Source organism: Labeo rohita, chromosome 22 (genome assembly GCF_022985175.1).
Source record: "Labeo rohita strain BAU-BD-2019 chromosome 22, IGBB_LRoh.1.0, whole genome shotgun sequence".
Taxonomy (NCBI): Eukaryota; Metazoa; Chordata; class Actinopteri; order Cypriniformes; family Cyprinidae; genus Labeo; species Labeo rohita.
Window position 1 is genome coordinate 37,658,885 of NC_066890.1, and position 14,379 is coordinate 37,673,263.

The 14,379-nt window shown below is 34.7% G+C and overlaps 1 protein-coding gene and 1 long non-coding RNA gene across 2 annotated transcripts; one reads left to right on the top strand and one right to left on the bottom strand.

The window, feature by feature from the left end:
- Positions 1-374: 374 nt before the first annotated feature.
- Positions 375-13,185, bottom strand: enc3 (ectodermal-neural cortex 3). The gene is made up of 3 exons (XM_051095027.1): positions 13,010-13,185; positions 10,340-12,137; positions 375-3,484 (listed from the first exon to the last, which is right to left on the bottom strand). Exon 2 carries the CDS (start codon positions 12,128-12,130, stop codon positions 10,361-10,363), a length of 1,770 nt encoding a protein of 589 aa, XP_050950984.1. The 5' UTR covers positions 12,131-12,137; positions 13,010-13,185; the 3' UTR covers positions 375-3,484; positions 10,340-10,360.
- Positions 3,491-8,486, top strand: LOC127153782 (uncharacterized). The gene is made up of 3 exons (XR_007825333.1): positions 3,491-3,587; positions 8,194-8,285; positions 8,373-8,486. It is a non-coding gene; the product is annotated as an uncharacterized LOC127153782 (long non-coding RNA).
- Positions 13,186-14,379: the final 1,194 nt, after the last annotated feature.

Genomic DNA, 14,379 nt, shown 5'->3' on the forward strand with positions numbered 1-14,379 from the left:
TGGAGTCTCTGTGGCATTCGTTGGCATTTCCACTAATAACACCTGCCCGGGAATGAGAGGAATGAGGCCGGTGTCATGACATATGTACACACCCTTTCTACAGAAGACCATCTCTGAGCTAAAATAGCAACATGACGTTGTAAAGTTTGTGTGGAGGAATTGAACTTTACACTGTAGGTTTCTGGAGCGGCTGTGGTTGAAATTGTCTGGGTGTGACTGACAATTTCAAAATTCCAGGGTATCTAAGCAAGTTCCGAAAGGTGCGAGACATTCCTCGTCTTTCAGCAGATCCTAGTCATGCTAATCCGCTAATCCAGTCCTCGCTCTACAAAACAAATGAACACGTGCTTCGCATTTTCACTGACATTTTATTAAAAAAAGTCTTTAGGACACCCTACTGTATGACTGACAGAAGTAAGAAACAATAGCATTCGGCAACAAAAGTCCAACAAAACAATACAAGAATTGAACATTTGCACACAAATTAAGACATTTCACAACACAAACAAACAACGCAACGTTTAGCTGGTAACATGTCTCTATCTGTGCTCCTTTCTTTGGCTTCAGGCAACACATTCTAATGACGTTTAAGAAAAACACCCGTATGAGTGCAGATGACCGTTTAACAGTGAGAAGGACACAATGTGCAAAATCTAGTTTTAAAAAAAAAATACAATATACTTCACAAATGTACATACAACAATAGAACATAATCAAGGCTACATGTACAGCAACATTTAAGAAGTTCGCTAGGTACATTTTGAAAACAGTTTATTGAACGTTTGGCACAAAACCGTCCACAGCTTTAGTAGTTTAACCACCTCAAAAACTCAAAAAGCGAATATTATTCACATTGTAAACTACACCGTTTTCCTACAGTGACAAGTAATATTTTGTATATAGAAAATGAAGCCTTTTTTTCATAATCATTAAGAAAATTTTTAATCATTACCGTAATTTGTCCATGCTTCAAATCCGCATACTCTTAAATACAGTTTGAATAATATATTCTTGTTTTTTCTGTTGTGGTAACCACTTTTTGCATTACGATAATGAGAATTTGGAAGGAAAATCAGCTTTAATTGCCTTGAAAAATAATTAAATTGCAAACAATCGAAATTCCTGATCGTCTTCATGCTAAATATATATATATTTTTTTTGCATTGTGAATTTGTCATGACAACTAAGAACATTTTTCTTCATTACCATAATTGGTCCACAATTATTTATTTTTTTTTTCTATTATGGTAATGAGAATTTGGGGCGAATGTTCTTTAATTGCTCTGAAAATAATGCCACAATGCAAACAATATTTTAAAACCAGGTATAATTTTCTTTATGCAAAATATAACTCATTTGTTTCTTCTTCTTTCCGCATTGTGACTTTTTCGTTATAATTAAGGAAATTTTCCTCATTACCGTAATGTGTCTAGGATTAAGATTTTTTTTTAAATTAAAAATAATTAAAATGGATGTGTGTAAATACTTAATACTTAATGATTTAAAAAATTACATTCTTGTTCTTTTCCATAATGGTAATGATTTTTTTGCAGTGCGGTAATGAAAATTTAGGGGAAAATGTGCATCAATGGCCCTGAAAATAATGTCACGATGCAAATAATCTAAAAACAGGCTTCATTCTGCTTAGGCAATATATAATTTCTTATTTTTTCAAGATTTTTGACGTTATTTTCATGACTATAAAGGACGTTTTCCTCATTACCGTAATTTGTCCAGAATTTTTAAGTATTTAATTAATTTATTTACTAAAATTTAGATGTGCACCAATACTTAATACTTAACAATTAAAAAAAAATACATTCTTGTTCTTTTCATTAACGGTAATGACTTTTTTTGCATTACGGTAATGAAAATTTAGGGCAAACAGTGCGTTATTGGCCTTGAAATTAATGTCAAAATGCAGGCGATCTAAAACCAGGCTTCATTTTCTTTACACAAAGAATAATTTAATATTTGTTTCTTCTATTTTTCACATTTTGACATTATTTTCATGACAATTAAGGACATTTTTCTCATTACCGTAATTTGTCCTGGATATTTAAGTATTTATTTTATTTTTTAAAAATTAAAATCTGGATGTGCATAAATACTTAATACTTAACGATTTTAAAAATTACATTCTTGCTCTTTTCCATAACGGTAATGACTTTTTGCAGTACGGTAATGACAATTTAGGGAGAAAATGTGCTTTAACAGCCTTGAAATTAATGTCACGGCACAAGCAATCTAAAACCAGGCTTCATTTTCTTCATACAAAATATAATTTATTATTTGTTTCCTCTTTTTTCACATTTTGACATTATTTTCATGACAATTAAGGACGTTTCCCTCATTACCGTAATTTGTCCAGGACTTTTAAGTAGTTATTTTAGTGTGTTTAAATTAAAATCTGAATGTGCATAAATACTTAATACTTCATCATTCTTCTTCTCTTCCATTGCGGTAATGACTTTTTTGCACTACGGTAAGGAAAATTTAAGGGGTAAATGCCCTGAAAATAATATCACAATGCAAACAATCTAAAACCAGGCTTCATTTTCTTTATGCAAAATATAATTTCTTACTTGTGTGTCTTTTTTCACATTCTGACATAATTTCATGACGATTAAGGACGATTTCATCATTACCGTAATTTGTCCAAGATTTTGTAGTATTTATTTTATTTTATTTTTTACAATTAAAATCTGCATATGTGTAAATACGTATTACTTAACAATTTAAAAAATACATTCTTGTTCTTCTTTATAACAGTAATGACTTTTTTGCATTACGGTAATGAGAAGCTTTAATTGCCTTGAAAATAACATCACGATGCAAACATTTAAAAACAGGCTTAATTTCTTATGATTTGAGGGGGGATATACCACCCAAACCTGTCTGTTAGCCCAGCCTGGCTATTTGTCTAGTACTTTTCTAACACAAATACAGTGCTAATCAGAGAAGTGTTTTATCAAATATAAAAAACACATTCTATATAAAAAAGGCAGCACAGTCTAATGAGTTAATCTACAATTTTGGGTTCATTTCCTCTTTCGAAGGTCACCCGAGTCTACTAAGAACACAATGAGCCCCGTTTCATGCACTGAAGTGAGTAACCCGAGGCAAGAGTTAATTATTACTTAATTTATGAGCGCGCAGGATCCATATGAGTGAGTGAGACGTTGAAGCGTAGAACATCAGGCTAAAAATAACCTGTTTTAAAGAGTTGAGTCTGGTAAGTTTATGTACACATGCGTTCACGTTGCTTTCTGCGTCTCTCTTCAGGATCGCGTGTCGCCGTCAGGACCGCGGTGAGCTGAGACGGGTCTTCGGTTGTCATGGCTCCCCACCCGACTGACCTAAGGCTTGGTTTCCATCGCGAGGTCCATGTGAATGTGAAGGAGGCAAAGCGTCTCCCCTCCCCCGGCATTCCCAGGCCTCGTGGGGGGGAAACTCGGCCGCATTCCAAAGAACGCCGGAAGATCTGAGGACGGAAAAACGGAATGAGTTACACATGTTGAACTCCACATGGTCCACTACACTCCCCCACCTTAGTTTGCAAAACTGAGCCCATCGCAAAACTATTGGTATGTATATTTGAACATACGATAGTGACTAATTTTATTTTCCGAACACTAATGAGATCACTTTTGGTATGTTAAGCTGCTTTGAATTTCAGAAACACGCGCTATAAAATAGTTCTTGCCCTGTTAAATGTGTTTCATCCCCTTAAACATGTAGGTAATGAGCTTGTGAAGTTCACTTGTGCCTAACTTCCACTTTCACAACATGTTTTTCCACTACCTATAAAACAGGCGGTTCCTTCACATGAGTTTTTGAACATTTTACCTATTAAGTGTGTAGTTTATCTGTGCGGTTGCATAAGGAGTGTGTAAACCATATGATTAAAGGTTAAACAATATCTAGAGAGTGTACATATGAACTGATATACAATACAATAATTTAATAAAAACAACAATATTATTATTAATTATTATTATTATCATATAATAATTTATTTAATAACATTAAAACAGTCTTTTTATTTATAAATGTCATACAGTTATAAGAGTATTATTATTATTTATTAATTAAAATGTCTTATTGTTTTTTATTTTTTAATAAAAAAATAACAGTTTAAATTAGAAACATTAAAAACATTATTATTCATTAGTATTATACAATTAAAGGAAGGACTATTATTTATTAATTAAATTATTATTATTATTACATTAACATTGAATATGTTATTTTATTATCATATTTATTTTTAAAATCTTTAAAAAGATTTAGCAACACAGCATATAAAATGCAGATTTATCATACAATAATTTAATTAAATAACATTAAAAGCACTATTATTATTCATTAATATCATACAATTATAAGAGTAGTATTATTATTCATTAAAATAAATATATTTTTATTATTATTATTATTATTATCAACAACATTAGGTATTATATTTTTATACTTTTTTTAAACCTTTAAAAATATTTAGCAACATGGCATATAAGATGCAGATATATCATACATATTTTTTTTAATAACATTAAAAACACTTATTATTCATTAATATGATACAATTACGAGTATTATTATTATTTATTAATTAACCACAATTTATTAGTATTACTATATTTATTTATTTATTTCATTAACAATTTAGATTTAGCAACAAAACAGATATATCATACAATAATTTAATTTAATAACATTAAAAAACTTTTTTTACTCATTAATATCATACAATTATAAGAGTATTATTATTATTATTTTAATTTATTTTTATTAGTATTATTATAAATTAACATATTATACTATTTTTTATTATATATTATATTTATATATTTTATATTTATTCTTTAAACCTTTAATAATATTTAGCAAAAAATGCAGATATATCATAAAATAAATTAATTTAATAACATTAAAAAAAGTATTATTATTCGTTAATATCATACAATTAAAAAAGTATTATTATTTGTTCATTTAAATTGTTTTTTGTTGTATTTATCTTTTAATTTCTAAGTTAATAATAACTATTTAAACTGAAATATTAAAATTTATTTAAATAGCAACATGCATATAAAATGCAGATATATAAAACAATACTTCATTAAAATTTAATAAAAAATTAATAACACTATTCTTAATCAATATACTACTTATTATTATACTATTATATTAATTACTAATTTATTAATTAGATTTTTATTTTAGTTATCTTTTAAATTTGTACAAATATTTTAATACAAATAATTCAGTGCTAGTTACTGAAAGATTATATACATATATGTAAACTACAGTTATTTTATTATTATATTATGAACGTAATTAAAATGATTTTTTGTATTATTATTGTTATTATTAATATTATTATTATTATTATTATTATATTAGTTTTGTAACTTTTTAAATGTAAAAAAATTAAATGTAGAAACATGGCATAAACAATACAAATAATAAAAAGAAAAAAACAATAATAAAATAATAATAAAAAACTATTAATATTATGCTGTTTGTTGTTATACTATTATTTATAATTAATAGTCAAAATTAAAAATACTTTTATTATTAAATATTATTTATATTTCATCTAAAACAACACTATAAATGTATCTGTGTGCTCTCCAGTTAGGCCGGTTACAACTCAACCGAGTAATGCTAAATCTGGGATTGACACCGTTGAAGCTGATTTAGAGTTTAACAGGGTTAACAACACTGTAAAGTCCAGATAATACTGTGACCTAACAGCTAAAACCAGCCAGCTGATCTGTTCACACCCAGCAGTGTCTCTTGACACCACAACACGTGTTTCCATGCATCCGCTGTTGTAATTAAAGGCTTGAACCCCCTTTAACCGACGGACATAACGATCTTTCTCTGATCAATAGTGTTTCGGACATGATGCATGAGGGTCAAAGTTCAGATGTGCACAGAAGAAGACACTACATTCAAATGCTATTCGTTTCTCCCAATACCGCATCCTCTATGGTCACGCTGTCTGTTTTTCCGTTGTTGAGACGATCAACACACCAGCAGCATTTAAAATACTACCTGAGAGAGATCAGCATTTCACAAGTACAGCAGCTTCAGAGCCGGTTATATTTAACCATAAGCGTCCCGTATTTCATACCTTTGTGTTATTTCTGGGACGTGGCAGATGCTTTAATTTGAGACATGAGAAGCGATGCTACTCAAACCACAAAATGGAAAAACTTTAGCTTCGCTAAAGTGAACTTTTCAGTGTTGCGTAAGTGCTCATCCATCAGCGTCAGCGCTCTCGCCCGTCCCAAAGCAGCAGCAGCAGCAGGACAGGTGACCTTTGACCCAGTTTGCAGCCCTTGGAAATTCCATTAAAGCGAGTCTAAAGACCCAAACGCATGCCGGGGATTCAATCAGCTTGTGTTTGAGATTTTATACTCTTGTTTTAATCACCTAGCACCTCTATAAACTGAAAACCTTTTGATTTGGCTTTTTTACATCTACTTTCTTCTTCCAAACTCTGGAATTTACTAGCATGTTTTATTAGGGAGTCAACTACGTACTTTAAAATATAAAGAAATACCTTTTCCGGCTTTTAAATTTTTTTTTCTTTTAAGTATTTGATTTTTTTATTGTGTTAATTTCACCTTTTTTTGTTTTTTTTTAAAGCAATTATTTGTTTGCAATTTATTTTACATAATAAATAAAAAATAAAATGTTAATTAATTATTATTTATTATTATTTGGGCAGTAAATTGTATTTTTTAAAAAATGTATTAATCAAATAAATGTATTTATTTTTAGTATTTTTCTTACTACTTGAAAATAAATTCAAGTAAAATTTTTTTTAAAAAAAAACCTTAATGAACTTAAATAATGCCAAGAATTAAATAAAACTAAACTGTTAAGTAGTGTTTTATGTAGTTGTCTGGAAGTCATTATTTTTACTAAATAAATAAAATGTTATTTATTTGTTTGAGTACTAAATAAATGCGTTTTCACTTATATAAATTTATTTTTTTAAAAAAAGTTAAAACTGTAATTTTCAAATAAATGTTTTTATTTTTACAATTTCTTTACCACTTGAAAATAAACACAATTATTTATTTATTTATTGAAAACCTTAATAAAACAATATTTCTTTAATACAGCTAAATTAAGTAGTGTTTTTTGTTATTTGTTTGAATGCTATAAATAAATGATTTACCACTCATTATTTAAAAAAATGTTAAACATTAATTTTCAAATATGTCTATAAAATACATTTTTATTTTACAAAATCAAATAAATGTCTTTATTTTCACTTTTTTACTACTTGAAAATAAATACATTTATTTCTTTATTTTTATTATTTAATAAAAAAAACTCCTAATAAAACTTAAATAATGCCAAGAATTAAATAAAATATTTCGTTAGCACAGATAAATTGAGTAAAATCTACTTGTTTTTACAAAATAAATAAATAAAATGCTATTTATTTTAAATGATTTATCACTCATACAAATGTATTTATTTTAAAAATTGTGAAAAACATTTGTTTAATAAATAGTACCCAAATAAATGGTTAATAAAATCTGAAGTAAATAAATAATAAAATAAATAATGAATAATATTTATTTATTTGTTTATTTGTTTAATGATAACTATATGGAAGCCCTATGTGTTTCTGCCACTGAATAAAAAGTTAAAGAAGGCGAGTGCGACTTTTTTCTCAGAATTGCGTGATATAAACTCACAGTTGTGAGTTATAAAGTCAGAATTGCAAGAATAACCTTAGAAATAAAGTCAGAATTGTGAGATAAGAACTCACAATAACCTTTTTCATTTATTTATTTATTTATCTTTTTTTAGTGGTGGAAAAGGGCTTCCATAGATAATTCTATGCTACATTGTTAAGTAATTTTTGGCTCTAGCTCTTTCTTGAAGGTTTCACCAGCTGTAATGAGGGTCACGGGGTGAATTAATGATAGCTGTGTAAACTACTGTGCCGATTGATCTGTGATCTGCACCTCTAACGGATCAATCCCAATCAGCACCTTATTTATTAGGAAACGCCCCTTGCTTCACATTATGCGACGCCTCCCAATATTCAGGCAATGTTTACTAATGAGCAAGAGTGTGCGGGTTAACATATAAATCAGAGGATGACGGGACGCCCACTTAAACCACACTGGCATTTTCTTTAAATAATTTTTTTTTCCGCAGAAAAACTCCACATTGCGCCCCTGGCTTGAAAAACAAAAGTTTCACCTCTTCTGATGTATGAACATTACGCAATTTTTGATTAATTACACCAAGTAAGTTCCCGTCTGAATGACCCGTTTGATCTATTTATGGCTGGTAACCAATTTGAGGCCTTTATATTATTCAATTTCTTTCCACAGGTCCCGCTTCCACGCACAAAGGAGGAAAAAAATCCATTAACTTTATGCAGATCCAGCCGTGCCGCAAGGGCTCAGCAGGATGCGGTGACTTTATGCGCGTGTCGGGTAAGAAAGCCTGAGCGCAGATGCCAAAATAAAGGATCTGTTAGCGTTTCGGATAGCTTTTTAAAAGCCGTGCATTAATAAAACATTAGTATCGACCGTGAGGGTCACTCTGGTCCGCCTCTGTGGATAATAAAGCCGTTTTGAAAGCCAGGAACCGACCCTTGACCTAGATCAGGTGTGTCATACAACAAACAGAGACTCATATGGTGTATATTGGATGGGTGCCAGTTACGACAGCCTGCTCTGCAAGACCAAAGAATGAGAAGATCTTGATAACTTCCTCCCTAGTGCTCATGTTACAGTTTGGATTACTAGTCTAGAAAACATTAAAGTTGCCTGAAGACAGGAAACATAATTCATCTGAAACCATGGAAGGTCAAATCAAGCACAGCGCTTTAGATACGGTATCCCACAGTTTTATAATTCACATGCTGACAAATGAAGTACAGATACTATATACTGCTAAGTATGCTAGCATGCTGTTTCAAACATTTGAAACAAGTTGTCTAAGCAAAGTTAGCTTGAGGTGTTGATGCAATGTTAGCCGTAAGGCTACATACGTCCACATAGGAAACCAATCTGTACTTGTCAAATCATTTCATGGGGTTCTTGTCTAAATAAAGACAACCCATGTCTTTCTATCCCAGGTTGGGATAGAGAAAGTATACTAAGTATGTTAAGGGAACTGCGCTTCACTGAATGTCTCAATGGTTAACTATATCAACTCAAAGTCAAACAGTGACTCACTGTGCTGATATGCTGTGACAATAGGTAAGAAACATATCTGCGTTTAAATGGGTGCAACTGACTTCTCAGAAATTATCTGAGACTGTACACCGTTGGTGTGATGCATGTTTGTAAAGCACACTGGAAGTCGGCTCGTGGCCAAAGGGAACATCAAAGAGAAGGAGATTTTTTTCTATTTGTTTTCCTCGCCCTGTTACGAGATGACAGCTTCTGAAGCAATGTGTATTTTTAGTCTTAAGCTGCTGGCTGCCAAACGGCGCAAAATATAGCTGCTCCCTATTCCATATGCCTCCCTCCAACAAGGCTATTCTGTGCAAAAATCAATGGCGAATTAGTGACATTCAAAAGAGCTGAAACTCCACTCTCAAAGAAGGATAAAAGAGATTTGTCAGCTGCAGCCGGCGTGCAGATCTGGGGCCTCGCAGGCTCTCTTCTGCCCGTCTCCACCCAAACCATCTGTTTATTATTGAGGAAGGGCAAACAGCAGTTCCCCTAGGCATCCTTCCATTAAGTGAGCGCCGAGCTTGCGGTAACAGCTAGAGTGCTTCAAGAATTCTTCAAGCAAAGGTCTGTTTTACAAATAAAGAGGTGAAGATGCCACCTAAAGAGTTGAAAGCTTCCAGTCACCGTTCTTGGATCCTCCCAGCCCTCAATCTCAAATAAACACACCTTCTCTAAACATCTTCAGCCATTATTTGAGTTTGTTATCTTGTCTGGCTACTGTGTGCGCTAGGGAGAACAATAAGCCCTGACATTTATTTAAAAGAAAAGACAGGATTTGTAAACAAGTCACAAAAGCAAAACCATACGCTGTTTCAGTGAAGCAATGCTCAAAAAAATGGTACAGGCCTCACCATAGGCAGAACTACAAGCATGAACCTGATTCTGTTCTTGCTGGAAGCATTTGGAAAAGCCTGCACGCCATAGAGAGACGCGTTTTACTCTGTAATTTGTGCTGCCACATTCCTTTTCCAACTATTAAGGAACATTTCATCTTTATTTGACACCCAACAACATTAATTAGGAGTAGGCATTTCTCATCGACAAACAAAATTACTGCTTTTGCAGTCAAAGCAAAAATTGTCAATTGGACAGTTGCATCAGGTAATACTCACCAAATCAGGGACAAATTTTCTTCAAGATGGGAGGTACTTCCAGGTGCTGACAAATGCAGTTGGGATAAGCGAATATGGCACGCTTGTTATGCTATCCCACGAGTCCGTTGACGGGTCATAGCAGTCCAAGGTTTTACACCTCTGCGCCCCAAAGTAGCCCCCAACCACGTAGAGACGATTCCCCGACGCCACTGCGTGACAGCTGATTCTTCTGGAAGTCACGTCCCCAAACTTGGTCCACTGGAACGTCTCGCTGTTAAAGCGGTACGCTGAGCTCGCAGAGAACTCTGTGTCTCCACCAATGACCACAACGTGGTTCCCAACAACTGCTGCCGCCGTGTATCGCCAGAGTTGAGGACAGGTGGCTGGGACAGTCCACCTGTTCTCACAGGGGTCGAAGCACTGAACCTTGGGGTACTTGTCCCTGTTGACACTAGTGCCTCCGAAAGCAAAGAGTTTGTTTTTGGCGCCTACGACAGCGGCATTGCTCACACCCTCTCGAAGAGGAGCAACTAGTGTCCACTTGTTTGATTGGGGGTTGTACTGCTCCACTTGTTTGAGAGACACAGATGGGGACGCAGGGAAGGACCCTGCAAGGGACGTGTGTCCACCTACTACATACAAGCTGTGGTCAAGTTCCGCAGAACCATGTCCGAATCTAGCAACTAGCATTGGTGCAGCTTTAGACCATTCGTCGTGCAAGGTGTCGTAGACCCACACGTCTTTCGAAGCCCCGTTTTCCGACCCTCGACCGCCTGTGACATATACTTTACAGCCAATGGCACAAGCGCTGCACTCTTTGCGAGGGCTAGGAAGGTCCGTTTTGGGAGTGATCTCCTTCGCCTTGTGATCAATCATGTATACCTTGTCGCACATAAACGTCTGGCCTCCTAGAAGCAGGAGAGCTTGGCTCACCTTCCGGGGTCGGGCGCAGAAGCCCGTAACAACGCCGTCGTTCTGCAGGATCTTCATTTTGCAACGGACAGCGTCTTCCACAATCTCACGGCCCACCTTGTGTCCCATAACAAGCTCCTCAGACGCAACGTTCTTTAGCAAGTAGATTTCCGGAAGCAAAGCGAGTCGAACACACCGAAGAAGGTCAGGAAGATCAAGATGCCTCCTTTCGATGTCCGCTCTGACCCAGTCAATAACAGCCTCGTACGCAATACTTTCGTCCTCGACCTCCAGCTCCTCGCTGAAAACAAGTTCTTGAACTTTATCTTTGGGCAAGCTTAAGAAGTCCTCAGTGTGGTACAGACTGGCGAAATTCGCCAGGCACATTCTCCAGGAAAGTTCATACAACCTCTGGCACTGGTGAGCGTCGGACAGAAGCATCATTCCAAGGCAGTTCGACGGATGCAGATTCTTTTCCAGAAATTCCGCAGCGGCGTCTCGGATGTCGTGGAACTGGAGCATGTCGCCAGCCTCCAGCAAAGACTCTGCGTTTTCCTCATTGATAATCACCCGGGCGGAGTAGGCGTAGTCTAGCAGGAGCTCCAGAACCTCCGGGTGCAAAGAGTCGTGGAAGTTGACTTCGGCATCTCGGCTCTCCTTCAGTCCACCGCTGAACATGGCTTCAAAATAGCGGCTGCATGAAGCCAGAACCGCTCGGTGGCATGGAAATGCTCGATGTCCGGCACGCAGGACTACATCCGTGAAGACATGCCGCTTGCGGAGGAGGTTGAGCTGGGTAAGCAAGCTGTCTGCATGCGACGTCTTGTGGAACAGTTGGATGTTCATGGACCCAGAGCTTGACCTCGACTTTCGGTTCTCGTGATTACTGACAGACATCTTTAAACTGGGTAAAAGACAATAAAAAGAGAAATGGTTTTCTTTCAGATGCCTTTTGATAAATGGTTACCATCCCAAATCATCCGTGGACACTCATTTGATATTACTCAGAAGGGCTATTGTTCAGCAGTGTTTAAAAATCCTTAACATGTAATTAGACAGTGGATACATAATAGTTAGGGCAATTACACTTGGAGCCAACCATCTCTTTGGACGGCAGTAAACCCATAATCGTTTGTTAAACAGCAATAAAACATTACAGCTTTACGTTTACCTTGAGATTGTTCTTTCTGTACAAGGGTTAATGATTCATGGGAAACGATTCATCCCCTTCCTCTTTGATCTCCGATAAAGTTGCTGCTCTTAGCTATCATTTCATCAGTTAAGCGTAATACAACACAACACTGCACAGCAGTATGAAACATAATTTTCTACCAGTAGTACAATAGTCAATGAAAATTAATGCTGGGATACTTGCATTTTAAATATTGTAGGCGATTTTAAAATACATTCTTACTTCAGCCACCAAAACATCTTGAAGATTTTACCATGTTAACAATACCATACCACAGTTACTACATTTGTTGTTTCTACCAGTAGTCATGAGAAAATATTCATATTTTATAACATTTTTGCGTTAACGGTTACACGTGCATTTTCTTAAGTAACTTAAGTAACCCATTTAAGTGCAACAGATTACAGAAATTACAGAAAAAAAAACATGATATTCCATGTCATAAGATTATTTCGCAACGCATCCAAAGATTTAAGAAGGTTAAAGTGACAGGTTTTCGCTAGACAAGTCTACTAAGCAGTACAATCACGTTTGTATATTGTAAAATCGTGTCGTGTAGTAGAACAAAAGTAGTAAGACTTTACCTTATTTCCTTTCCACGCGCGGACTTGTACAGTATGCATTCGACTTTTAAGGACGCGTGTCACTTTAAAACGTCTCGCGGAAAGGTTTCGGTCGTATCGTTTCTCGAGATCGGTCTGGTGACTGCCAGATCCGCCTGTTACACGCTGCTGGGGAACATTACTACTGTGATTTGAGCTGTGAGAGAGCGTGTAGTGTAGCTCTCAGTCGCTCCTCCTCTTTTCGCGTGTTAAATGTCCAATCCTGGCGGAGGAGGTGATCTTAGGACGCGTTTTATTAGTAATCAGAAGTGTTTCGGAGAATGAGTGAACATGCACATGTCAATGTGAATGGTCTGAAACACAGTGCATGGTGGATGCATGGACATTTGTGACCCTGCGCCACAAAACCAGTCATTAGGGTCAGTTTTTTTTTAAATTGAGATTTATACATAATCTGAAAGATGAATAAATAAGATTTTCATTGGTGTATGGTTTATTAGGATAGGACAATATTTGGCCGAGATGAAACTGGAAGATAATCTGAGGGTGTGAGAATCAAAATATTGAGAAAATCGTGTTTAAAGTTGTCCAAATGAAGTTCTTAGCCAATATTACTAATCAAAAATTAGGTTTTGATATATTTACGTTAGAAAATTGACAAAATATCTTCATGAAACACTATCTTTACTTAATATCCTAATGATTTTTGGCATAAAATAAAATAATATAATAATTTAATTTGGCCCATACAATGTATTTTTGGCTATTGCTAATATAACCGTGCTACTTATGACTGGTTTTGTGGTCCAGGGTCACATTTGTAAGCATTTTTGTCTAACGTAAGACCAAAATAGTATCAAAAAAGAAATCAGTGCCATTTTATATCATTAATATATCATTATACCACCTCAGTGCATGGCTGTTGAGTCTCTTTCATTGCGGTATTTAGTATCAATTCATAGTGTTTGCTTTCCAACTCAATTATGGCAACAGAAAGAGCATGATGTTAGTCTTTACATCTTTCTTTCACCTTCATTGGTTGTTGTACAAACAACACCAGTGTACTGTACTGTAAACGAATGAATAAACACTCACTGTACTGTATGGCTGTTAACAGTAATTACTGTCAGACCCCCTGCCAACACTCTATTCATGTCTAATTTGAGTTATTAGAGCTTAAACTTAACCGTTACTGTCTCAATGCCCTGTTTACATAGTCTTCAACACCAATTATATCTGACTTATCTAACGAAATCCTTCTGGCAGGTTTTGCACTTTCAACTTCCACTGCCTGTTTTGGCTTTAGACACGTTTTAAAATGATTATTATATCCTTATGCTGTATTATTTATTGGTTTATGCGTTTGTTTGGTATAAATAACTAATGAAACT